The sequence below is a fragment of the Oncorhynchus mykiss genome, chromosome 19 (assembly GCF_013265735.2).
Source record: "Oncorhynchus mykiss isolate Arlee chromosome 19, USDA_OmykA_1.1, whole genome shotgun sequence".
Classification (NCBI taxonomy): domain Eukaryota; kingdom Metazoa; phylum Chordata; class Actinopteri; order Salmoniformes; family Salmonidae; genus Oncorhynchus; species Oncorhynchus mykiss.
In genome coordinates, this window is record NC_048583.1 from 3053201 (window position 1) to 3080868 (window position 27668).

Below are 27668 nucleotides of genomic sequence, written 5' to 3' on the forward strand. Positions count from 1 at the left end.
ATATCTTACCCATGCCTCTGTCTCCTCTCTCTCCTCTCCTCCCCTCCATATCTAACCCATGCCTCTGTCTCCTCTCTCTCCTCTCCTCCCCTCCATATCTAACCCATGCCTCTGTCTCCTCTCTCTCCTCTCCTCCCCTCCATATATCTTACCCATGCCTCTGTCTCCTCTCTCTCCTCTCCTCCCCTCCATATATCTAACCCATGCCTCTGTCTCCTCTCTCTCTTTTATTTATTTTCCGCATTCCCATGGCAACCCTGACACATCCCCCCCACCCATGGCAACCCTGACACATCCCCCCCCTCACCCATGGCAACCCTGACACATCCCCCCTCACCCATGGCAACCCTGACACCCCCCCCCCCCCCCTCACCCATGGCAACCCTGACACATCCCCCCCCCCCACCCATGGCAACCCTGACACCCCCCCCCCCCTCACCCATGGCAACCCTGACACCCCCCCCCCTCACCCATGGCAACCCTGACACCCCCCCCCTCACCCATGGCAACCCTGACACATCCCCCCCTCACCCATGGCAACCCTGACACATCCCCCCCTCACCCATGGCAACCCTGACACATCCCCCCTCACCCATGGCAACCCTGACACATCCCCCCTCACCCATGGCAACCCTGACACATCCCCCCTCACCCATGGAAACCCTGACACAACCCCCCTCACCCATGGCAACCCTGACATATCCCCCCCTCACCCATGGCAACCCTGACACATCCCCCCCTCACCCATGGCAACCCTGACACATCCCCCCCTCACCCATGGCAACCCTGACACATCCCCCCCTCACCCATGGCAACCCTGACACATCCCCCCCTCACCCATGGCAACCCTGACACATCCCCCCCTCACCCATGGCAACCCTGATACACACCCCCCTCAACCATGGCAACCCTGACACATCCCCCCCCTCACCCATGGCAACCCTGACACACCCCCCCCCCCTCACCCATGGCAACCCTGACACACCCCCCCCCCCCCTCACCCATGGCAACCCTGACACATCCCCCCTCACCCATGGCAACCCTGACACATCCCCCCTCACCCATGGCAACCCTGACACATCCCCCCTCACCCATGGCAACCCTGACACATCCCCCCTCACCCATGGCAACCCTGACACATCTCCCCCTCACCCATGGCAACCCTGACACACCCCCCCCCCCCTCACCCATGGCAACCCTGACACATCCCCCCCCTCACCCATGGCAACCCTGACACATCCCCCCCTCACCCATGGCAACCCTGACACATCCCCCCCTCACCCATGGCAACCCTGACACATCCCCCCCTCACCCATGGCAACCCTGACACATCCCCCCTCACCCATGGCAACCCTGACACATCCCCCCTCACCCATGGCAACCCTGACACATCCACTCTATCCCCGCCCCTCACCCATGGCAACCAAGTGGACACTGGAGTCATTTGGGACTCCACTTGGGAGAAGTCAAGGACAGACCAGGGCTGTTAGTGTCAGTACTTCTGGTAATGTGATGTGATGTCACCCCAGTCAGACCTCCAGAAGGGAAAACAAACTGAATAGAAGATGAGATGGAGTAACAGTCTGGTGGTGATGTGATGTCATCTGAAAACTGCTGCTTTAATCCTGGATTACTGGCTTTGCCGTGTGTGTGTGTGTGTGTGTGTGTGTGTGTGTGTGTGCGCGCGCGCGCGCGCGCGCTATATCTGCTTCTGAATGTAAGGTGTGTTGCTAGTCCTTTTCTCTCTCTGATCACACACACACACACACACACACACACACACACACACACACACACACACACACACACACACACACGAGATGCTAACTCGCACAAACATGTTTGTATGTTGAGGTCCAGATGTTTGATAATCAAAACAACAATAGGGGATAAATCTAATCCTTTCATAGCCTTAGTATCATCTAGTCTATATATAGCCTTAGTATCATCTAGTCTATATAGCCTTAGTATCATCTAGCCTATATAGCCTTAGTATAATCTAGTCTATATAGCCTTAGTATCATCTAGTCTATATAGCCTTAGTATCATCTAGTCTATATAGCCTTAGTATCATCTAGTCTATATAGCCTTAGTATCATCTAGTCTATATAGCCTTAGTATCATCTAGTCTATATTGCCTTAGTATCATCTAGTCTATATAGCCTTAGTATCATCTAGTCTATATAGCCTTAGTATAATCTAGTCTATATAGCCTTAGTATCATCTAGTCTATATAGCCTCAGTATCATCTAGCCTATATAGCCTCAGTATCATCTAGCCTATATAGCCTTAGTATCATCTAGTCTATATAGCCTTAGAATCATCTAGTCTATATATAGCCTTAGTATCATCTAGCCTTAGAATCATCTAGTCTATATATAGCCTTAGTATCATCTAGCCTTAGTATCATCTAGTCTATATAGCCTTAGTATCATCTAGTCTATATAGCCTTGGTATAATCTAGTCTATATAGCCTTAGTATCATGTAGCCTATATGGTCTATATAGCCGTAGTATCATCTAGTCTATATAGCCTTAGTATCATGTAGCCTATATGGTCTATATAGCCGTAGTATCATCTAGTCTATATAGCCTTAGTATCATGTAGCCTATATGGTCTATATAGCCTTAGTATCATCTAGTCTATATAGCCTTAGTATCATGTAGCCTATATGGTCTATATAGCCGTAGTATCATCTAGTCTATATAGCCTTAGTATCATGTAGCCTATATGGTCTATATAGCCTTAGTATAATCTAGTCTATATAGCCTTAGTATCATCTAGTCTATATATAGCCTTAGTATCATGTAGCCTATATAGCCTTGGTATCATCTAGTCTATATATAGCCTTAGTATCATCTAGTCTATATAGCCTTGGTATCATCTAGTCTATATAGCCTTAGTATCATGTAGCCTATATGGTCTATATAGCCGTAGTATCATCTAGTCTATATAGCCTTAGTATCATGTAGCCTATATGGTCTATATAGCCTTAGTATAATCTAGTCTATATAGCCTTAGTATCATCTAGTCTATATATAGCCTTAGTATCATGTAGCCTATATAGCCTTGGTATCATCTAGTCTATATATAGCCTTAGTATCATCTAGTCTATATAGCCTTGGTATCATCTAGTCTATATAGCCTTAGTATCATGTAGCCTATATGGTCTATATAGCCGTAGTATCATCTAGTCTATATAGCCTTAGTATCATCTAGTCTATATATAGCCTTAGTATCATCTAGTCTATATTGCCTTAGTATCATCTAGTCTATATAGCCTTAGTATCATCTAGTCTATATAGCCTTAGAATCATCTAGTCTATATATAGCCTTAGTATCATGTAGTCTATATAGCCTTAGTATCATGTAGTCTATATAGCCTTAGTATCATGTAGTCTATATTGTCTATATAGCCTTAGTATCATCTAGTCTATATTGCCTTAGTATCATCTAGTCTATATAGCCTTAGAATCATCTAGTCTATATAGCCTTAGAATCATCTAGTCTATATATAGCCTTAGTATCATCTAGTCTATATTGCCTTAGTATCATCTAGTCTATATAGCCTTAGTATCATCTAGTCTATATAGCCTTAGAATCATCTAGTCTATATATAGCCTTAGTATCATGTAGTCTATATAGCCTTAGTATCATCTAGTCTATATAGCCTTAGTATCATCTAGTCTATATATAGCCTTAGTATCATCTAGTCTATATATAGCCTTAGTATCATCTAGTCTATATAGCCTTAGTATCATCTAGTCTATATAGCCTTAGTATCATCTAGTCTACATAGCCTTAGTATCATCTAGTCTATATAGCCTTAGTATCATCTAGTCTATATAGCCTTAGTATCATCTAGTCTATATAGCCTTAGTATCATCTAGTCTATATAGCCTTAGTATCATCTAGTCTATATATAGCCTTAGTATCATCTAGTCTATATAGCCATAGTATCATCTAGTCTATATATAGTATCTCTAATGGTATCTTTGTGTCTAGGGGCCAGTCTACCACTGTTAATAATGGTATCTTTGTGTCTAGGGGCCAGTCTACCACTGTTAATAATGGTATCTCTGTGTCTAGGGGCCATAGGGGCCAGTCTACCACTGTTAATAATGGTATATCTGTGTCTAGGGGCCATAGGGGCCAGTCTACCACTGTTAATAATGGTATCTGTGTCTAGGGGCCATAGGGGCAGTCTACCACTGTTAATAATGGTATATCTGTGTCTAGGGGGCAGTCTACCACTGTTAATAATGGTATCTCTGTGTCTAGGGGGCAGTCTACCACTGTTAATAATGATGTCTAGGGGCCAGTCTACCACTGTTCTTAATAGTATATCTGTGTCTAGGGGCCAGTCTACCACTGTTAATAATGGTGTATCTTGTGTCTAGGGGCCAGTCTACCACTGTTAATAATGGTATCTCTGTGTCTAGGTGCCAGTCTACCACTGTTAATAATGGTATCTCTGTGTCTAGGGGCCAGTCTACCACTGTTAATAATGGTATCTCTGTGTCTAGGGGCCATAGGGGCCAGTCTACCACTGTTAATAATGGTGTCTCTGTGTCTAGGGGCCATAGGGGCCAGTCTACCACTGTTAATAATGGTATCTCTGTGTCTAGGTGCCAGTCTACCACTGTTAATAATGGTGTCTCTGTGTCTAGGGGCCAGTCTACCACTGTTAATAATGGTATCTCTGTGTCTAGGGGCCATAGGGGCCAGTCTACCACTGTTAATAATGGTATCTCTGTGTCTATGGGCTATAGGGGCCAGTCTACCACTTTTAATAATGGTGTCTCTGTGTCTAGGGGCCAGTCTACCACTGTTAATAATGGTATCTCTGTGTCTAGGGGCCAGTCTACCACTGTTAATAATGGTGTCTCTGTGTCTAGGGGCCATAGGGGCCAGTCTACCACTGTTAATAATGGTATCTCTGTGTCTAGGGGCCAGTCTACCACTGTTAATAATGGTATCTCTGTGTCTAGGGGCCATAGGGGCCAGTCTACCACTGTTAATAATGGTGTCTCTGTGTCTAGGGGCCATAGGGGCCAGTCTACCGCTGTTAATAATGGTGTCTCTGTGTCTAGGGGCCAGTCTACCACTGTTAATAATGGTATCTCTGTGTCTAGGGGCCAGTCTACCACTGTTAATAATGGTGTCTCTGTGTATAGGGGCCAGTCTACCACTGTTAATAATGGTATCTCTGTGTCTAGGGGCCAGTCTACCACTGTTAATAATGGTGTCTCTGTGCCTAGGGGCCATAGGGGCCAGTCTACCACTGTTAATAATGGTGTCTCTGTGTCTAGGGGCCAGTCTACCACTGTTAATAATGGTATCTCTGTGTCTAGGGGCCATAGGGGCCAGTCTACCACTGTTAATAATGGTGTCTCTGTGTCTAGGGGGCAGTCTACCACTGTTAATAATGGTATCTCTGTGTCTAGGGGCCAGTCTACCACTGTTAATAATGGTACCTCTGTGTCTAGGGGCCATAGGGGCCAGTCTACCACTGTTAATAATGGTATCTCTGTGTCTAGGGGCCAGTCTACCACTGTTAATAATGGTATCTCTGTGTCTAGGGGCCATAGGGGCCAGTCTACCACTGTTAATAATGGTATCTCTGTGTCTAGGGGCCATAGGGGCCAGTCTACCACTGTTAATAATGGTGTCTCTGTGTCTAGGGGCCATAGGGGCCAGTCTACCACTGTTAATAATGGTGTCTCTGTGTCTAGGGGCCAGTCTACCACTGTTAATAATGGTATCTGTGTCTAGGGGCCATAGGGGCAGTCTACCACTGTTAATAATGGTATCTCTGTGTCTAGGGGGCAGTCTACCACTGTTCTTAATAGTATATCTGTGTCTAGGGGCCAGTCTACCACTGTTAATAATGGTGTATCTTGTGTCTAAGGGCCAGTCTACCACTGTTAATAATGGTATCTCTGTGTCTAGGTGCCAGTCTACCACTGTTAATAATGGTATCTCTGTGTCTAGGGGCCAGTCTACCACTGTTAATAATGGTATCTCTGTGTCTAGGTGCCAGTCTACCACTGTTAATAATGATATCTCTGTGTCTAGGGGCCATAGGGGCCAGTCTACCACTGTTAATAATGGTGTCTCTGTGTCTAGGGGCCATAGGGGCCAGTCTACCACTGTTAATAATGGTATCTCTGTGTCTAGGGGGCAGTCTACCACTGTTAATAATGGTGTCTCTGTGTCTAGGGGCCATAGGGGCCAGTCTACCACTGTTAATAATGGTGTATCTTGTGTCTAGGGGCCAGTCTACCACTGTTAATAATGGTGTCTCTGTGTCTAGGTGCCAGTCTACCACTGTTAATAATGGTGTCTCTGTGTCTAGGGGCCAGTCTACCACTGTTAATAATGGTATCTGTGTCTAGGGGCCATAGGGGCAGTCTACCACTGTTAATAATGGTATCTCTGTGTCTAGGGGGCATAGGGGCCAGTCTACCACTGTTAATAATGGTATCTCTGTGTCTAGGGGGCAGTCTACCACTGTTCTTAATAGTATATCTGTGTCTAGGGGCCAGTCTACCACTGTTAATAATGGTGTATCTTGTGTCTAGGGGCCAGTCTACCACTGTTAATAATGGTATCTCTATGTCTAGGGGCCAGTCTACCACTGTTAATAATGGTATCTCTGTGTCTAGGGGCCAGTCTACCACTGTTAATAATGGTATCTCTGTGTCTAGGGGCCATAGGGGCCAGTCTACCACTGTTAATAATGGTATCTCTGTGTCTAGGGGCCATAGGGGCCAGTCTACCACTGTTAATAATGGTGTCTCTGTGTCTAGGGGCCAGTCTACCGCTGTTAACAATGGTGTCTCTGTGTCTAGGGGCCAGTCTACCACTGTTAATAATGGTATCTCTGTGTCTAGGGGCCAGTCTACCACTGTTAATAATGGTGTCTCTGTGTCTAGGGGCCAGTCTACCACTGTTAATAATGGTATCTCTGTGTCTAGGGGCCATAGGGGCCAGTCTACCACTGTTAATAATGGTGTCTCTGTGTCTAGGGGCCAGTCTACCACTGTTAATAATGGTATCTCTGTGTCTAGGGGCCATAGGGGCCAGTCTACCACTGTTAATAATGGTATCTCTGTGTCTAGGGGCCATAGGGGCCAGTCTACCACTGTTAATAATGGTGTCTCTGTGTCTAGGGGCCATAGGGGCCAGTCTACCGCTGTTAATAATGGTGTCTCTGTGTCTAGGGGCCAGTCTACCACTGTTAATAATGGTATCTCTGTGTCTAGGGGCCACTCTACCACTGTTAATAATGGTATCTCTGTGTCATTGGGCCATAGGGGCCAGTCTACCACTGTTAATAATGGTGTCTCTGTGTCTAGGGGCCATAGGGGCCAGTCTACCACTGTTAATAATGGTGTCTCTGTGTCTAGGGGCCATAGGGGCCAGTCTACCACTGTTAATAATGGTGTCTCTGTGTCTAGGTGCCAGTCTACCACTGTTAATAATGGTGTCTCTGTGTCTAGGGGCCAGTCTACCACTGTTAATAATGGTATCTCTGTGTCTAGGGGCCATAGGGGCCAGTCTACCACTGTTAATAATGGTGTCTCTGTGTCTAGGGGCCATAGGGGCCAGTCTACCACTGTTAATAATGGTATCTCTGTGTCTAGGTGCCAGTCTACCACTGTTAATAATGGTGTCTCTGTGTCTAGGGGCCAGTCTACCACTGTTAATAATGGTATCTCTGTGTCTAGGGGCCATAGGGGCCAGTCTACCACTGTTAATAATGGTATCTCTGTGTCTATGGGCTATAGGGGCCAGTCTACCACTTTTAATAATGGTGTCTCTGTGTCTAGGGGCCAGTCTACCACTGTTAATAATGGTATCTCTGTGTCTAGGGGCCAGTCTACCACTGTTAATAATGGTATCTCTGTGTCTAGGTGCCAGTCTACCACTGTTAATAATGGTGTCTCTGTGTCTAGGGGCCAGTCTACCACTGTTAATAATGGTATCTCTGTGTCTAGGGGCCATAGGGGCCAGTCTACCACTGTTAATAATGGTATCTCTGTGTCTAGGGGCTATAGGGGCCAGTCTACCACTGTTAATAATGGTGTCTCTGTGTCTAGGGGCCAGTCTACCACTGTTAATAATGGTATCTCTGTGTCTAGGGGCCAGTCTACCACTGTTAATAATGGTATCTCTGTGTCTAGGGGCTATAGGGCCAGTCTACCACTGTTAATAATGGTATCTCTGTGTCTAGGGGCCAGTCTACCACTGTTAATAATGGTATCTCTGTGTCTAGGGGCCATAGGGGCCAGTCTACCACTGTTAATAATGGTATCTCTGTGTCTAGGGGCCATAGGGGCCAGTCTACCACTGTTAATAATGGTATCTCTGTGTCTAGGGGCCAGTCTACCACTGTTAATAATGGTATCTCTGTGTCTAGGGGCCAGTCTACCACTGTTAATAATGATATCTCTGTGTCTAGGGGCCATAGGGGCCAGTCTACCACTGTTAATAATGGTATCTCTGTGTCTAGGGGCCAGTCTACCACTGTTAATAATGGTATCTCTGTGTCTAGGGGCCAGTCTACCACTGTTAATAATGGTATCTCTGTGTCTAGGGGCCAGTCTACCACTGTTAATAATGGTATCTCTGTGTCTAGGGGCCAGTCTACCACTGTTAATAATGGTATCTCTGTGTCTAGGGGCCAGTCTACCACTGTTAATAATGGTATCTCTGTGTCTAGGGGCCAGTCTACCACTGTTAATAATGGTATCTCTGTGTCTAGGGGCCAGTCTACCACTGTTAATAATGGTATCTCTGTGTCTAGGGGCCAGTCTACCACTGTTAATAATGGTATCTCTGTGTCTAGGGGCCAGTCTACCACTGTTAATAATGGTATCTCTGTGTCTAGGGGCCAGTCTTCCACTGTTAATAATGGTATCTCTCTGTCTAGGAGCCGTAGGGGGTAGGAGCCATCCTGACCATGCCTGTGGAGAGGAGGGTGACAAGGTGAGATCCCACACACACACACACACACACACACACACACACACACACACACACACACACACACACACAGAGAGAGAGTTATGATATCGTGCTCCAACAGCTCCTCTAGAGTTTACAGATATGACCTCATCGTGAGAGAGAAACTGTCAGGTACATTCCTCTGGGCTGTGTGTGGAGGGGGCTGGTTTCTGAGGAGGGCAGGAAGGGAGGAATGGTGGTCTAGGAAAATACATATATTTGAAATCAAGAGATGGGGTGTGTAGTGGGAGTCTTGGGGGGGGGGGGGGGGGGGGGGTTGGGGGAGGGAGGTGTGTGTGTGTGTAAAGGGTCTCTGTGTATGGGGGGGTCTAGGGTGTCTGGGGGTCTCCTATTATAGACCACCCTGTCTGCTCCCCTGCTAGCCTGGGAGTCTGGGCTGCATCATGTCTACTCCTCTGCTAGCCTGGGAGTCTGGGCTGCATCATGTCTACTCCACTGCTAGCCTGGGAGTCTGGGCTGCATCATGTCTACTCCGCTGACTCACTGCTAGCCTGGGAGTCTGGGCTGCATCATGTCTACTCCGCTGACTCACTGCTAGCCTGGGAGTCTGGGCTACATCATGTCTACTCCGCTGACTCACTGCTAGCCTGGGAGTCTGGGCTGCATCATGTCTACTCCACTGCTAGCCTAGTGGCTAGAGGGGCGGCGGGGGGCCCGGTGGCTAGAGGGGCGGCCCGGTGGCGGCCCGGTGGCTAGAGGGGCGACGGGGGGCCTAGTGGCTAGAGCGTTGGGCCGAAAAGGTAGCTAGATCGAATCCCCGAGCTAACAAGGTAAAAATCTGTCGCAGTTAACCCACTGTTCCTAGGCTGTCATTCTAAATAAGAATTTGTTCTTAACTGACTTGCCTAGTTAAATAAAGGATAAATATAAATTACACATGAATAAATACAATGTCCATACAGGCTAGAATAACTTGACAATGCTAGAAGATACCGGTAGCTTCCTTGCTAGCTAACAGCTAAAGCTAACATCAATTCACTAAAAGCTTCCAGCTTTTTAACTTTCCTTGCTAGCTAACAGCTAAAGCTAACATCAATTCACCAAAAGCTTCCAGCTTTTTAACTTTCCTTGCTAGCTAACAGCTAAAGCTAACATCAATTCACTATTCCTAGTACTTTGTTTGCGAAATATGAAGATTTTATTTTCAAAACTGATTGCCACCCAAAAAAACAGTATTCATTCTCCTATTCAGTCTGTCTCGCGTCTCTCCCAAAGATGATCTATTGGGTCAGCTGACTGACTCCTGGGCCGTCCCCTCATGAATGATGTCATTACTGGTTAAAGAGACAGTGCACCCTTTTTTTATCAAAGAAGCTAGAACTATGCCAATGTTGATCGGTACAATTCAAATGATGTTCTCTTAGCAGTTTGCCAATACAATATATCCTGACTGGAACAGTTTTTCCATCTGTAACCCAATGAAATGAGCCACAACAAGCTCAATATCTCATCTGTAACCCAATGAAATGAGCCACAACAAGCTCAATATCTCATCTGTAACCCAATGAAATGAGCCACAACAAGCTCAATATCTCATCTGTAACCCAATGAAATGAGCCACAACAAGCTCAATATCTCATCTGTAACCCAATGAAATGAGCCACAACAAGCTCAATATCTCATCTGTAACCCAATGAAATGAGCCACAACAAGCTCAATATCTCATCTGTAACCCAATGAAATGAGCCACAACAAGCTCAATCACTCATCTGTAACCCAATGAAATGAGCCACAACAAGCTCAATATCTCATCTGTAACCCAATGAAATGAGCCACAACAAGCTCAGTATCTCAACACACCCACTCCTGTTGAATATCTATTCACCTGTGTTGTGGATGGAGCCAGGCTGCTACATCTGGATTCACCCAGTTTATCAATAGAGATTTACCATTCAAATAAATGACTAACGTGATGTTATTATGTAGTTAGATTGGTGAACACAGTCATTGATTTTTGTATTAGTTGATTCATTAATAACACACATGGTGGTCTCCTGGAATTATGTTGACAAGTACAGTGTTAATGTAATGATATTGAATGATATTGAACTGCCCAATGATTTGAAGAGAGCAACAGCTGAGTTTATCTGTTTGGATCAATGTCCATTCTGTAACTTGGGCTAATATACCTACTTTTTCTGCCTTGGTATCGTGACGCTGTGGGGGTGGGGGTATCGTGACGCTGTGGGGGTGGGGGTATCGTGACGGGGTGGGGGTATCGTGACGCTGTGGGGGTGGGGGTATCGTGACGCTGTGGGGGTGGGGGTATCGTGACGCTGTGGGGGTGGGGGTATCGTGACGCTGTGGGGGTGGGGTATCGTGACGCTGTGGGGGTGGGGTATCGTGACGCTGTGGAGGTGGGGTATCGTGACGCTGTGGAGGTGGGGTATCGTGACGCTGTGGAGGTGGGGTATCGTGACGCTGTGGAGGTGGGGTATCGTGACGCTGTGGGGGTGGGGTATCGTGACGCTGTGGGGGTGGGGTATCGTGACGCTGTGGGGGTGGGGTATCGTGACGCTGTGGGGTGGGGTATCGTGACGCTGTGGGGTGGGGTATCGTGACGCTGTGGGGTGGGGTATCGTGACGCTGTGGCTGTGGCATCTTGCCGCTGTGGGGTATCGTGGCGCTGTGGCTGGGGTATCGTGGCGCTGTGGCATCGTGGCGCTGTGGCTGGGGTATCAGTATCGTGACAAAACTATAGAGGGGGCAACAAGGATGAATAATTTAGGATGGTGTGTAACGGGTGGAGGGGGGGGGGGGGGGGTTGAATAGTTATACTGGCTGTCCTTAGGGTTTTGAGATAGATTGGGGGGGGGGGGGGGGGTGGGTCTACACTGTCCCAACTCCAGTTATTTTTAAATCAGCATTTAGCATTTTATATCATAACCCCCCCAATACATGCTAACCTCCCTGGTTATTGTGATGGTGAGAGGTTAGCATGTATTGGGGGGGTTATGATATAAAATGCTAACCTCCCTGGTTATTGTAATGGTGAGAGGTTAGCATGTCTTGAGGGGGTTTATGATATAAAATGCTAACATCCCTGGTTATTGTAATGGTGAGAGGTTAGCATGTCTTGAGGGGGTTTATGATATAAAATGCTAACATCCCTGGTTATTGTGATGGTGAGAGGTTAGCATGTCTTGAGGGGGTTTATGATATAAAATGCTAACCTCCCTGGTTATTATAATGGTGAGAGGTTAGCATGTCTTGAGGGGGGTTATGATATAAAATGCTAATCTCCCTGGTTATTGTAATGGTGAGAGGTTAGCATGTCTTGGGGGGGGTTATGATATAAAATGCTAACCTCCCTGGTTATTGTAATGGTGAGAGGTTAGCATGTCTTGAGGGGGTTTATGATATAAAATGCTAACATCCCTGGTTATTGTAATGGTGAGAGGTTAGCATGTCTTGAGGGGGTTTATGATATAAAATGCTAACATCCCTGGTTATTGTGATGGTGAGAGGTTAGCATGTCTTGAGGGGGTTTATGATATAAAATGCTAACCTCCCTGGTTATTATAATGGTGAGAGGTTAGCATGTCTTGAGGGGGTTTATGATATAAAATGCTAACATCCCTGGTTATTGTGATGGTGAGAGGTTAGCATGTCTTGAGGGGGTTTATGATATAAAATGCTAACCTCCCTGGTTATTATAATGGTGAGAGGTTAGCATGTCTTGAGGGGGTTTATGATATAAAATGCTAACCTCCCTGGTTATTGTAATGGTGAGAGGTTAGCATGTCTTGAGGGGGTTTATGATATAAAATGCTAACCTCCCTGGTTATTGTAATGGTGAGAGGTTAGCATGTCTTGAGGGGGTTATGATATTTGTGTGTCTAACTTTCTCCCTCATTATTAATTTGTGTGTCTGTGCTAGTCTGAAACAGGAGTTGAAATGGACTAGTGCAGATGCTGAGGGTGTTATTGCCTGTAAAACTCAGTCTGCTCAGTGGCAGCTGCCTGCCTGCCTGCATCCTGTGGGTGTGACTGTGGGTGTGTGTGTCTGCAGCCTGCGATCCAGCTGTTTCCTGTTAGCAATCATGTTGTGTGTGTGTGTGTACACACACGTCACTCAGGGGCTGTGACTGTGTAGAGCGTTCTGTCAGAAGCTGACTTACTGAGGACACTGTCTCCTATTCTCTCTGTTCTGTAACGTCTCAGTAGACTAGACCATCATGATTCAGTATATACCCCCCTGGTGGCAAGGCACACACCATGGCTCCCCCCCCCCCCCCCGGTGGCAAGGCACACACCATGGCTCCCCCCCCTGGTGGCAAGGCACACACCATGGTTCTCCCCCTGGTGGCAAGGCACACACCATGGCTACCCCCCCTGGTGCTAAGGCACACACCATGCCCCCCTCCCCCCTGGTGGTGAGGCACACACCATGGCTACCCCCCTGGTGGTAAGGCACACACCAGTCAGTCAGTTACCCAGCCAGTCAGTCAGTTACCCAGCCAGTCAGTCAGTTAGCCAGTCAGTCAGTTAGCCAGCCAGCCAGCCAGTCAGTCAGTCAGTCAGTTAGCCAGTCAGTTACCCAGCCAGTCAGTCAGTCAGTTAGCCAGCCAGTTAGCTAGCCAGCCAGCCAGACAGCCAGTTAGCCAGCCAGTCAGTTAGCCAGCCAGTTAGCCAGCCAGCCAGTAGTTTGATAGGTTGCAGCCAGCTTAGCTAGCTAGCATTAAGTAGCATCATCAGTAGTGGTCTGATAGGTTGCAGCCAGCTAGCTAGCTAGCATTAAGTAGCATCATCAGTAGTGGTCTGATAGGTTGCAGCTAGCTAGCATTAAGTAGCATCATCAGTAGTGGTCTGATAGGTTGCAGCTAGCTAGCATTAAGTAGCATCATCAGTAGTGGTCTGATAGGTTGCAGCTAGCTAGCATTAAGTAGCATCATCAGTAGTGGTCTGATAGGTTGCAACCAGCTAGCTAGGTAGCATTAGGTTACATCATCAGTAGTGGTCTGATAGGTTGCAGCCAGCTAGCTAGCTAGCATTAAGTAGCATCATCAGTAGTGGTCTGATAGGTTGCAGCTAGCTAGCATTAAGTAGCATCATCAGTAGTGGTCTGATAGGTTGCAGCTAGCTAGCATTAAGTAGCATCATCAGTAGTGGTCTGATAGGTTGCAGCTAGCTAGCATTAAGTAGCATCATCAGTAGTGGTCTGATAGGTTGCAACCAGCTAGCTAGGTAGCATTAGGTTACATCATCAGTAGTGGTCTGATAGGTTGCAGCCAGCTAGCTAGGTAGCATTAGGTAACATCATCGGTAGTGGTCTGATAGGTTGCAGCCAGCTAGCTAGGTAGCATTAGGTAACATCATCGGTAGTGGTCTGATGGGTTGCAGCCAGCTAGCTAGCATTAGGTAACATCATCGGTAGTGGTCTGATAGGTTGCAGCCAGCTAGCTAGGTAGCATTAGGTTACATCATCGGTAGTGGTCTGATAGGTTGCAGCCAGCTAGCTAGGTAGCATTAGGTTACATCATCGGTAGTGGTCTGATAGGTTGCAGCCAGCTAGCTAGGTAGCATTAGGTTACATCATCGGTAGTGGTCTGATAGGTTGCAGCCAGCTAGCTAGGTAACATTAGGTAACATCATCGGTAGTGGTCTGAGGTTGCAGCCAGCTAGCTAGCTAGCATTAAGTAGCATCATCAGCAGTGGTCTGATAGGTTGCAGCTAGGTAGCATTAGGTAACATCATCGGTAGTGGTCTGATAGGTTGCAGCTAGCTAGCATTAAGTAGCATCATCAGTAGTGGTCTGATAGGTTGCAGCCAGCTAGCTAGGTAGCATTAGGTAACATCATCGGTAGTGGTCTGATATGTTGCAGCCAGCTAGCTAGGTAGCATTAGGTAACATCATCGGTAGTGGTCTGATAGGTGGCAGCCAGCTAGCTAGGTAGCATTAGGTAACATCATCGGTAGTGGTCTGATAGGTTGCAGCCAGCTAGCTAGGTAGCATTAGGTAACATCATCGGTAGTGGTCTGATAGGTTGCAGCTAGCTAGCATTAAGTAGCATCATCAGTAGTGGTCTGATAGGTTGCAGCCAGCTAGCTAGGTAGCATTAGGTAACATCATCGGTAGTGGTCTGATATGTTGCAGCCAGCTAGCTAGGTAGCATTAGGTAACATCATCGGTAGTGGTCTGATAGGTTGCAGCTAGCTAGCATTAAGTAGCATCATCAGTAGTGGTCTGATAGGTTGCAACCAGCTAGCTAGGTAGCATTAGGTTACATCATCGGTAGTGGTCTGATAGGTTGCAGCCAGCTAGCTAGGTAGCATTAGGTAAAATCATCGGTAGTGGTCTGATAGGTTGCAGCCAGCTAGCTAGGTAGCATTAGGTTACATCATCGGTAGTGGTCTGATAGGTTGCAGCCAGCTAGCTAGCTAGCATTAGGTAACATCATCGGTAGTGGTCTGATAGGTTGCAGCCAGCTAGCTAGGTAGCATTAGGTAACATCATCGGTAGTGGTCTGATGGGTTGCAGCCAGCTAGCTAGCATTAGGTAACATCATCGGTAGTGGTCTGATAGGTTGCAGCCAGCTAGCTAGGTAGCATTAGGTTACATCATCGGTAGTGGTCTGATAGGTTGCAGCCAGCTAGCTAGGTAGCATTAGGTTACATCATCGGTAGTGGTCTGATAGGTTGCAGCCAGCTAGCTAGGTAGCATCAGGTTACATCATCGGTAGTGGTCTGATAGGTTGCAGCCAGCTAGCTAGGTAGCATTAGGTTACATCATCGGTAGTGGTCTGATAGGTTGCAGCCAGCTAGCTAGGTAGCATTAGGTTACATCATCGGTAGTGGTCTGATAGGTTGCAGCCAGCTAGCTAGGTAGCATTAGGTTACATCATCGGTAGTGGTCTGATAGGTTGCAGCCAGCTAGCTAGGTAGCATTAGGTTACATCATCGGTAGTGGTCTGAGGTTGCAGCCAGCTAGCTAGCTAGCATTAAGTAGCATCATCAGCAGTGGTCTGATAGGTTGCAGCCAGCTAGCTAGGTAGCATTAGGTAACATCATCGGTAGTGGTCTGATAGGTTGCAGCTAGCTAGCATTAAGTAGCATCATCAGTAGTGGTCTGATAGGTTGCAGCCAGCTAGCTAGGTAGCATTAGGTAACATCATCGGTAGTGGTCTGATATGTTGCAGCCAGCTAGCTAGGTAGCATTAGGTAACATCATCGGTAGTGGTCTGATAGGTGGCAGCCAGCTAGCTAGGTAGCATTAGGTAACATCATCGGTAGTGGTCTGATAGGTTGCAGCCAGCTAGCTAGGTAGCATTAGGTAACATCATCGGTAGTGGTCTGATAGGTTGCAGCTAGCTAGCATTAAGTAGCATCATCAGTAGTGGTCTGATAGGTTGCAGCCAGCTAGCTAGGTAGCATTAGGTAACATCATCGGTAGTGGTCTGATAGGTTGCAGCCAGCTAGCTAGGTAGCATTAGGTAACATCATCAGTAGTGGTCTGATAGGTGGCAGCCAGCTAGCATTAAGTAGCATCATCAGCAGTGGTCTGATAGGTTGCAGCCAGCTAGCTAGCTAGCATTAAGTAGCATCATCAGTAGTGGTCTGATAGGTTGCAGCCAGCTAGCATTAAGTAGCATCATCAGTAGTGGTCTGATAGGTTGCAGCCAGCTAGCTAGGTAGCATTAGGTAACATCATCTGTAGCCATGGTGTGTGTGCCTTGTTTGCATCAATGATTTGTTGTCACCAGATTGCAAACAGCACATTTTAGTCAGAGATCATTTACTTTGTTTTAGTTAAAATCATTTTTCCTTTTTAGTTCTAGTTTTTGGGGGTCTATTTAGTCAGTTACAGTCTCGTCAATTGCCACTGAAAAATAGGTGTGTTGACTAATATTTTCGTCTCTGTAGTTGAGGAAATGAACACTGGTGTGAATCGTGTGTGTGTGTGTGTGTGTGTGTGTGTGTGTACACGAGGGAGTGAGCAAGCTCTTTCCGGGTAAGTATGTGACTCACCGCTGACTGAAAAGTGTTCCCCAACTGTGCCTGTGAAAGTATGTCTCACTGCATCTCAACTGGAGATGACTCTCTCATATGGGCCTGTATTCATGTCTCTCACTCCGAGGAAATGCCATGAGTCACAATATGTCGGTAGAATAGGGATTGTGTGTTACTGAGCAACAATATGAGGGTAGAATAGGGATTGTGTGTTACTGAGCAACAATATGAGGGTAGAATAGGGATTGTGTGTTACTGAGCAACAATATGAGGGTAGAATAGGGATTGTGTGTTACTGAGCAACAATATGGGGGTAGAATAGGGATTGTGTTAATGGGGGTAGAGTAGGGTCTGTGTGTAAATGGGGGTAGAGTAGGGCCTGTGTTAATGGGGGTAGAGTAGGGCCTGTGTGTTAATGGGGGTAGAGTAGGGCCTGTGTGTTAATGGGGGTAGAGTAGGGCCTGTGTGTTAATGGGGGTATAGTAGGGCCTGTGTGTTAATGGGGGTAGAGTAGGGCCTGTGTGTTAATGGGGGTAGAGTAGGGCCTGTGTGTTAATGGGGGTAGAGTAGGGCCTGTGTGTTAATGGGGGTAGAGTAGGGCCTGTGTGTTAATGGGGGTAGAGTAGGGCCTGTGTGTTAATGGGGGTAGAGTAGGGCCTGTGTGTTAATGGGGGTAGAGTAGGGCCTGTGTGTTAATGGGGGTAGAGTAGGGCCTGTGTGTTAATGGGGGTAGAGTAGGGCCTGTGTGTTAATGGGGGTAGAGTAGGGCCTGTTTGTTAATGGGGGTAGAGTAGGGCCTGTGTGTTAATGGGGGTAGAGTAGGGCCTGTGTGTTAATGGGGGTAGAGTAGGGCCTGTGTGTTAATGGGGGTAGAGTAGGGCCTGTGTGTTAATGGGGGTAGAGTAGGGCCTGTGTGTTAATGGGGGTAGAGTAGGGCCTGTGTGTTAATGAGGGTAGAGTAGGGCCTGTGTGTTAATGGGGGTAGAGTAGGGCCTGTGTGTTAATGGGGGTAGAGTAGGGCCTGTGTTAATGGGGGTAGAGTAGGGCCTGTGTGTTAATGGGGGTAGAGTAGGGCCTGTGTGTTAATGGGGGTAGAGTAGGGCCTGTGTGTTACTGAGCAACAATATGGACTGTTAATCAGAGTGTCTTATAGGTGGTATGTGAAACTAACCTTGGTTTATCTCTTCTCCTCGCTCTCCCCATCCTCCTCGCTCTCCCCCTCCTCCTCGCTCTCGCTCTCCCCCTCCTCGCTCTCCCCCCTCCTCCTCGCTCTCCCCCCTCCTCCTCGCTCTCCCCCCTCCTCCTCGCTCTCCCCCTCCTCCTCGCTCTCCCCCTCCTCCTCGCTCTCCCCCTCCTCCTCGCTCTCCCCCTCCTCCTCCTTTTCTCCTCTCCATTTTCTTCCCATCCCTTCCAACAGAATGAGGACAGCCCCAGTCCAAAGCGTCAGAGACTATCTGGCCAATCAGTGCTGGATCTCTCCACAGTGGCCCCACCCTCCAACCCCTCTCCACCAATGAGGCCGTGGGAGCTGCCCCACAGTCGCAGACCTCCCCCTAACCCCCACCCCCATTACCACCAGGAGCGCTGCCATACACCTGTCAGACACAGACACAGGTAAGAGACTTACTTACCTCACCTGGTACTGTGCTCTTTAGCTTGGTTACTTTGTTCGTTTGTTAGTTAGTCGGCTAGCCAGTCAGTCAGTTAGCCAGCCAGCCTGTCAGTCAGCCCGTCAGTCAGTCAGCCAGTCAGTCAGTCAGTCAGTTAGCCAGCCAGTCAGTCAGTCAGTCAGTTAGTCAGTCAGTCAGTCAGTCAGTCAGTTAGCCAGTCAGTCAGTCAGCCAGTCAGTCAGTTAGCCAGCCAGTCAGTCAGTTAGCCAGTCAGTCAGTCAGTCAGTCAGCCAGTCAGTCAGTTAGCCAGTCAGTCAGTCAGTTAGCCAGTCAGTCAGTCAGTTAGCCAGCCAGTTAGTCAGTTAGCCAGCCAGTTAGTCAGTTAGCCAGCCAGTTAGTCAGTTAGCCAGCCAGTTAGTCAGTTAGCCAGCCAGTTAGTTAGTCAGTTAGCTAGCCAGTCAGCCAGCCAGTTAGCCAGTCAGTTAGCCAGCCAGTCAGTTAGCCAGCCAGTCAGTTAGCCAGCCAGTCAGTTAGCCAGCCAGTCAGTTAGCCAGCCAGTCAGTTAGCCAGCCAGTCACACTCAGTTAGCCAGGCACTTAGTTAGCCAGCCAGCCACTCAGTTAGCCAGCTAGCCAGTCAGTTAGCCAGCCAGTCAGTCAGTCAGTCAGTTAGTAAGTTAGCCAGCCAGTCAGTCAGTTAGCCAGCCAGTCAGTCAGTTAGCCAGCCAGTCAGTTAGCCAGCCAGCCAGTCAGTTAGCCAGCCAGTCAGTTAGCCAGCCAGTCAGTTAGCCAGCCAGTCAGTTAGCCAGCCAGCCAGTTAGCCAGCCAGCCAGTTAGCCAGCCAGCCAGCCAGTCAGTTAGCCAGCCAGTCAGTTAGCCAGCCAGTCAGTTAGCCAGCCAGTCAGTCAGCCAGCCAGCCAGCCAGCCAGTCAGTTAGCCAGCCAGCTAGTCAGTTAGCCAGCCAGCCAGCCAGCCAGTCAGTTAGCCAGCCAGTCAGTTAGCCAGCCAGTCAGTTAGCCAGCCAGCCAGCCAGCCAGCCAGCCAGTCAGTTAGCCAGCCAGCTAGTCAGTTAGCCAGCCAGCCAGCCAGCCAGTCAGTTAATCAGCCAGTCAGTCAGTCAGTCAGTTAGCCAGTCAGTTAGTCAGTCAGCCAGCCAGCCAGTCAGTTAGCCAGCCAGCCAGTCAGTCAGTTAGCCAGCCAGTCAGTCAGTTAGCCAGCCAGTCAGTCAGTTAGCCAGCCAGTCAGTCAGTTAGCCAGCCAGTCAGTCAGTCAGTTTGGAATGCTGAGCTCTAGTCAATATTGACCAATAAGAAGATGATGATGATGATGATGGTATTGTAACTATGGTGATGACATATTGTGTTGATGTATGATACTTATCAGAATGATGAAGACTTAACTCTCTTCCCTCCAGTCCTCCAGCGCGTCGCCAGCGTGGCCGTCTCTCCCGCACCCCCCGTCACCTCCCCCCTCCTCCTCCCCACCACCCCTCCCCTCCTCCCCCCTCCATCCGACTGGACCCCCAGGACCAAAGCTACCGCCACCACTACCCTCATCCCCACCAGAGCTACTCTCACCCCCCTCCTCCCCCCTACGGCCAGCCCCCAGCCCCTGCCGGTGGGGGCGTGGAGGAGCCTCGAGCGTTCCACCCCCCTGCCCTGTCTCCACGGTTACTGCACCCCGCTGTCCATCATTCTCATCAAGCAGCTCACCACCACACACAGCAGCAAGGAGCCATGGTCATGGACCTTCATGAACAGGTTAGACTGGGAGAGGGAGGGAGGAGGGGACCTATATTAACAGGTTCGACTGGGTGAGGGAGGGAGGATTGGACCTATATTAACAGGTTCGACTGGGTGAGGGAGGGAGGAGGGGGCCTATATTAACAGGTTAGACTGGGAGAGGGAGGGGGCCTATATTAACAGGTTAGACTGGGAGAGGGAGTTAGGAGGGGACCTATATTAACAGGTTAGACTGGGAGAGGGAGGGAGGAGGGGGCCTATATTAACAGGTTAGACTGGGAGAGGGAGGGGGCCTATATTAACAGGTTAGATTGTGAGAGGGAGGGAGGAGGGGACCTATATTAACAGGTTAGACTGGGAGAGGGAGGGAGGAGGGGGCCTATATTAACAGGTTAGACTGGGGGGGGGGGGGGACCTGTGTTGAGGGTTATGATATAAAATGCTAACCTCCCTGGTTATTGTAATGGTGAGAGGTTAGCATGTCTTGAGGGGAGTTATGATATAAAATGCTAACCTCCCTGGTTATTGTAATGGTGAGAGGTTAGCATGTCTTGAGGGGAGTTATGATATAAAATGCTAACCTCCCTGGTTATTGTAATGGTGAGAGGTTAGCATGTCTTGAGGGGAGTTATGATATAAAATGCTAACCTCCCTGGTTATTGTAATGGTGAGAGGTTAGCATGTCTTGAGGGGAGTTATGATATAAAATGCTAACCTCCCTGGTTATTGTAATGGTGAGAGGTTAGCATGTCTTGAGGGGAGTTATGATATAAAATGCTAACCTCCCTGGTTATTGTAATGGTGAGAGGTTAGCATGTCTTGAGGGGAGTTATGATATAAAATGCTAACCTCCCTGGTTATTGTAATGGTGAGAGGTTAGCATGTCTTGGAGGGGTTATGATATAAAATCCTAACCTTCCTGGTTATTGTAATGGTGAGAGGTTAGCATGTCTTGGAGGGGTTATGATATAAAATGCTAACCTCCCTGGTTATTGTAATGGTGAGAGGTCCCATAGGGTGGCGCACAATTGGCCCAGCGTTGTCCGGGTTTGGCCGTCATTGTAAATAAGAATTTGTTCTTAACTGACTTTTCTAGTTAAATGAAAACTATTTTTAAAATTAATATATTAACTCTCTCTCTCCAACAGGCCTCTGTCCCAGTCTCCTATATATTAACTCTCTCTCTCCAACAGGCCTCAGTCCCAGTCTCCTATATATAAACTCTCTCTCTCTCCAACAGGCCTCAGTCCCAGTCTCCTATATATTAACTCTCTCTCTCCAACAGGCCTCAGTCCCAGTCTCCTATATATTAACTCTCTCTCTCTCCAACAGGCCTCAGTCCCAGTCTCCTATATATTAACTCTCTCTCTCCAACAGGCCTCAGTCCCAGTCTCCTATATATTAACTCTCTCTCTCCAACAGGCCTCAGTCCCAGTCTCCTATATATTAACTCTCTCTCTCCAACAGGCCTCAGTCCCAGTCTCCTATATATTAACTCTCTCTCTCCAACAGGCCTCAGTCCCAATCTCCTATATATAAACTCTCTCTCTCTCTCTCCTTAACAGGCCTCAGTCCCAGTCTCCTATATATAAACTCTCTCTCTCTCCAACAGGCCTCAGTCCCAGTCTCCTATATATTAACTCTCTCTCTCCAACAGGCCTCAGTCCCAGTCTCCTATATATTAACCCTCTCTCTCCAACAGGCCTCAGTCCCAGTCTCCTATATATAAACTCTCTCTCTCTCTCTCCAACAGGCCTCAGTCCCAGTCTCCTATATATTAACTCTCTCTCTCCAACAGGCCTCAGTCCCAGTCTCCTATATATTAACCCTCTCTCTCCAACAGGCCTCAGTCCCAGTCTCCTATATATAAACTCTCTCTCTCTCTCTCCAACAGGCCTCAGTCCCAGTCTCCTATATATTAACTCTCTCTCTCCAACAGGCCTCAGTCCCAGTCTCCTATATATTAACCCTCTCTGTCTCTCTCCAACAGGCCTCAGTCCCAGTCTCCTATACGGTGACTCCTGTCCCTTCTCATCATGGTCTGGTAGCTCCTCTGTATACAGGACAGCACCTCCCTCCTGTCTGTTCCTCTCAACAACAGATCCCAGCATGCAGTGTGGTCTTCAGTACAGGACAACACTACCACCCTGTGAGTAGAGACAGTAGTGTGTGTGTATGTGTGTGTGGTCTTCAGTACAACACTACCACCCTGTGAGTAGAGACAGTAGTGTGTGTGTGGTCTTCAGTACAACACTACCATCCTGTGAGTAGAGACAGTAGTGTGTGTGTGGTCGTCAGGACAACACTACCACCCTGTGAGTAGAGACAGTAGTGTGTGTGTGTGTGTGTGTGGTCTTCAGTACAGGACAACACTACCACCCTGTGAGTAGAGACAGTAGTGTGTGTGTGTGGTCGTCAGGACAACACTACCACCCTGTGAGTAGAGACAGTAGTGTGTGTGTGGTCGTCAGGACAACACTACCACCCTGTGAGTAGAGACAGTAGTGTGCGTGTGGTCTTCAGGACAACACTACCACCCTGTGAGTAGAGACAGTAGTGTGTGTGTGGTCGTCAGGACAACACTACCATCCTGTGAGTAGAGACAGTAGTGTGTGTGTGTGTGGTCGTCAGGACAACACTACCACCCTGTGAGTAGAGACAGTAGTGTGTGTGTGTGTGGTCGTCAGGACAACACTACCACCCTGTGAGTAGAGACAGTAGTGTGTGTGTGGTCGTCAGGACAACACTACCACCCTGTGAGTAGAGACAGTAGTGTGTGTGTGGTCGTCAGGACAACACTACCACCCTGTGAGTAGAGACAGTAGTGTGTGTGTGTGGTAGTCAGGACAACACTACCACCCTGTGAGTAGAGACAGTAGTGTGTGTGTGGTCGTCAGGACAACACTACCACCCTGTGAGTAGAGACAGTAGTGTGTGTGTGGTCGTCAGGACAACACTACCACCCTGTGAGTAGAGACCGTAGTGTGTGTGTGGTCGTCAGGACAACACTACCACCTTGGGTCTTAACGCCAGTCCTTGAATTGGTTCTCCTGGGTCATGTTCAAGAGGCCACAACATTTCAGCTACAAATGTCTAGTCTGGTACCAGTCAGCTATCATTATACTCCTTGGTCTAGTCTGGTACCAGTCAGCTATCATTATACTCCTTGGTCTAGTCTGGTACCAGTCAGCTATCATTCCAGTCTGTCTACCTATCATTCCACTCCTTGGTCTAGTCTGGTTACCAGTCTGCTATCATTCCAGTCTGTCTACCTATCATTCCACTCCTTGGTCTAGTCTGGTACCAGTCAGCTATCATTCCAGTCTGTCTACCTATCATTCCACTCCTTGGTCTAGTCTGGTACCAGTCTGCTATCATTCCAGTCTGTCTACCTATCATTCCACTCCTTGGTCTAGTCTGGTACCAGTCTGCTATCATTCCACTCCTTGGTCTAGTCTGGTACCAGTCTGCTATCGTTCCAGTCTGTCTACCTATCATACCACTCCTTGGTCTAGTCTGGTACCAGTCTGCTATCATTCCAGTCTGTCTACCTATCATTCCACTCCTTGGTCTAGTCTGGTACCAGTCTGTCTAGCTATCATTCCAGTCTGTCTACCTATCATACCACTCCTTGGTCTAGTCTGGTACCAGTCTGCTATCATTCCAGTCTGTCTACCTATCATTCCACTCCTTGGTCTAGTCTGGTACCAGTCAGCTATCATTCCAGTCTGTCTACCTATCATACCACTCCTTGGTCTAGTCTGGTACCAGTCTGCTATCATTCCAGTCTGTCTACCTATCATTCCACTCCTTGGTCTAGTCTGGTACCAGTCTGTCTAGCTATCATTCCACTCCTTGGTCTAGTCTGGTACCAGTCAGCTATCATTCCAGTCTGTCTACCTATCATTATACTCCTTGGTCTAGTCTGGTACCAGTCTGTCTAGCTATCATTCCACTCCTTGGTCTAGTCTGGTACCAGCCAGCTATCATTCCAGTCTGTCTACCTATCATTATACTCCTTGGTATAGTCTGGTACCAGTCTGTCTAGCTATCATTCCACTCCTTGGTCTAGTCTGGTACCAGTCAGCTATCATTCCAGTCTGTCTACCTATCATACCACTCCTTGGTCTAGTCTGGTACCAGTCAGCTATCATTCCAGTCTGTCTACCTATCATTATACTCCTTGGTCTAGTCTGGTACCAGTCTGTCTAGCTATCATTCCACTCCTTGGTCTAGTCTGGTACCAGTCTGCTATCATTCCACTCCTTGGTCTAGTCTGGTACCAGTCTGCTATCATTCCACTCCTTGGTCTAGTCTGGTACCAGTCTGCTATCATTCCAGTCTGTCTACCTATCATTATACTCCTTGGTATAGTCTGGTACCAGTCTGTCTAGCTATCATTCCACTCCTTGGTCTAGTCTGGTACCAGCCAGCTATCATTCCACTCCTTGGTCTAGTCTGGTACCAGCCAGCTATCATTCCACTCCTTGGTCTAGTCTGGTACCAGTCTGTCTAGCTATCATTCCACTCCTTGGTCTAGTCTGGTACCAGTCAGCTATCATTCCAGTCTGTCTACCTATCATTCCACTCCTTGGTCTAGTCTGGTACCAGTCAGCTATCATTCCACTCCTTGGTCTAGTCTGGTACCAGTCAGCTATCATTCCAGTCTGTCTACCTATCATTCCACTCCTTGGTCTAGTCTGGTACCAGTCAGCTATTATTCCACTCCTTGGTCTAGTCTGGTACCAGTCAGCTATCATTCCAGTCTGTCTAGCTATCATTCTACTCCTTGGTCTAGTCTGGTACCAGTCAGCTATTATTCCACTCCTTGGTCTAGTCTGGTACCAGTCTGCTATCATACCAGTCTGTCTAGCTATCATTATACTCCTTGGTCTAGTCTGGTACCAGTCTGCTATCATACCAGTCTGTCTAGCTATCATTATACTCCTTGGTCTAGTCTGGATACCAGTCAGTCAGCTATAATTCCACTCATTGGTCTAGTCTGGTACCAGTCTGTCTAGCTATCATTCCACTCCTTGGTCTAGTCTGGTACCAGTCAGCTATCATTCCACTCCTTGGTCTAGTCTGGTTACCAGTCAGCTATCATTCCACTCCTTGGTCTAGTCTGGTTACCAGTCAGCTATCATTCCACTCCTTGGTCTAGTCTGGTTACCAGTCAGCTATCATTCCACTCCTTGGTTCTAGTCTGGGTACCAGTCTGTCTAGCTATCATTCCACTCCACCGTCCCCTGGTGTAATGATGTTGCTATGCTTGTTGATGTTTCCTGTCCTCTGGTGTAATGACGTTGCTATGCTTGTTGGTGTGTGCTGACCCCTGGTGGCAGAAATAATTAAATGCAGATATGTAATTGTCATTCACAGTAGAATCAGACCTCACTTTCTCTCTCTCTCTCTCTCTCTCTCTCAGATGCTGGGGGCGTGTTCGGTGCAGCATTTACCAGTGCCCTACTCCTTTCCCTCCCTCCTCTCCAATGATCCTCCTTTCCTCCTCCCCCCTCCCCACCTCTCTCACCACCCCCCTCACCTCCCTCCACCTGGACACTTCCTTCCCTTCCCGACACAACAGTCCAGATCGGTAAGAAACACATCACTCTTGATTTTCATTATAATCAGGGGTTGTATTTATGGCGGTTTCTCCAAGGATCCAATCTAGTTTTTGTTTTTAATGTCCGTGTTTTTCAAAGTACCCACTCTAGTTTGTTTTTTTAATATCATGCAATAGATGTAATGACTCTTCAATACATTCTTATTTACAATGACGGCCTACCCCGTCCAAACCCTCCCCTAACCCAGACGACACTCGGCCAATCGTGTGCCGCCCTGTGGGACTACCCAGGCCCGTTAACCATTAAGGTAGTGGTGCCGTCCAGGCCCTTTAACCATTAAGGTAGTGGTGCCGTCCAGGCCCGTTAACCATTAAGGTAGTGGTGCCGTCCAGGCCCGTTAACCATTAAGGTAGTGGTGCCGTCCAGGCCCTTTAACCATTAAGGTAGTGGTGCTGTCCAGGCCCGTTAAGGTAGTGGTGCTGTCCAGGCCCTTTAACCATTAGGGTAGTGGTGCCGTCCAGGTCCTCTAACCATTAAGGTAGTGGTGCCGTCCAGGCCCTTTAACCATTAAGGTAGTGGTGCCGTCCAGGCCCGTTAACCATTAAGGTAGTGGTGCCGCCCAGACCCATTAAGGTAGTGGTGCCGTCCAGGCCCTTTAACCATTAAGGTAGTGGTGCCGTCCAGGCCCATTAAGGTAGTGGTGCCGTCCAGGCCCTTTAACCATTAAGGTAGTGGTGCCGTCCAGGCCCGTTAACCATTAAGGTAGTGGTGCCGTCCAGGCCCGTTAACCATTAAGGTAGTGGTGCCGTCCAGGCCCGTTAACCATTAAGGTAGTGGTGCCGTCCAGGCCCATTAACCATTAAGGTAGTGGTGCCGCCCAGACCCTGGTTTTGTAATGTTGAATCTGCATTGTTACTACTTGGTTAAATAAGTTGCTGCTGTTCTGCTTAGTCACAGAATGGTTCAGTCTCATATTCACATCTTAAATTGCCTTCTATTCCCTATGTGCTCACTTTGACTTTAATTATCATTAGTGAAAGTGACTTGACATAACAGTTTTAGAGTCCATTATAAACTTTCCCCCCCTGGCCTAGAGAACCCTTGAGACTAGAGAACAAGTTGTAACAGCACATAGTCCCCTTATGTATACCTATGACCCTTCATAGCCCTTTTAGTATGCCAATGACCCTTCATAGCCCTTTTAATATGCCTATGACCCTTCATAGCCCTTTTAATATGCCAATGACCCTTCATAGCCCTTTTTGTATGCATATGACCCTTCATAGCCCTTTTAATATGCCTATGACCCTTCATAGCCCTTTTAATATGCCAATGACCCTTCATAGCCCTTTTTGTATGCATATGACCCTTCATAGCCCTTTTAGTATACCTATGACCCTTCATAGCCCTTTTTGTATGCTTATGACCCTACATAACCCTTTGCATCCCTGTCATAGCCGTTGCAGAGGATAGAGAACGAGGTGGAGCTGCTTGGAGAGCACCTGTCTGTGGGAGGGGGGTTCAACTACCCTCATGGAGGACACCACCCCTCCTCCCTGGCCCCCTCCACACCCCTCCAGTTCCTGTCTCATCACGACTCCCTGTCACAGGAGCTGTTCGGAGTGGTAAGACGCCCCCCCCAACCCCCAGTACCTCGCTCACCCTTCCTCCCTGCCCCCCTCCAGTTCCTGTCTCATCATGACTCCCTGTCACAGGAGCTGTTCGGAGTGGTAAGGTGCCCCCCCCCAACCCCCAGTACCTCGCTCA

The 27668-nt window shown here is 48.1% G+C and overlaps 1 protein-coding gene across 3 annotated transcripts in view; it reads left to right on the top strand.

Moving 5' to 3' along the window:
* Positions 1 to 27668, top strand: part of LOC110517772 (E3 ubiquitin-protein ligase RNF38) — a 59229-nt gene that overhangs the window by 20728 nt on the left and 10833 nt on the right. For all 3 annotated transcript variants that reach the window (XM_036953927.1, XM_036953926.1, XM_036953925.1), the window contains exons 3-8: positions 8939 to 8994; positions 18401 to 18597; positions 20007 to 20352; positions 22325 to 22483; positions 25763 to 25930; positions 27359 to 27526. In XM_036953927.1, coding sequence (XP_036809822.1) covers positions 8939 to 8994; positions 18401 to 18597; positions 20007 to 20352; positions 22325 to 22483; positions 25763 to 25930; positions 27359 to 27526 — 1094 coding nt within the window. The remainder of the gene's footprint in view (positions 1 to 8938; positions 8995 to 18400; positions 18598 to 20006; positions 20353 to 22324; positions 22484 to 25762; positions 25931 to 27358; positions 27527 to 27668) is intronic.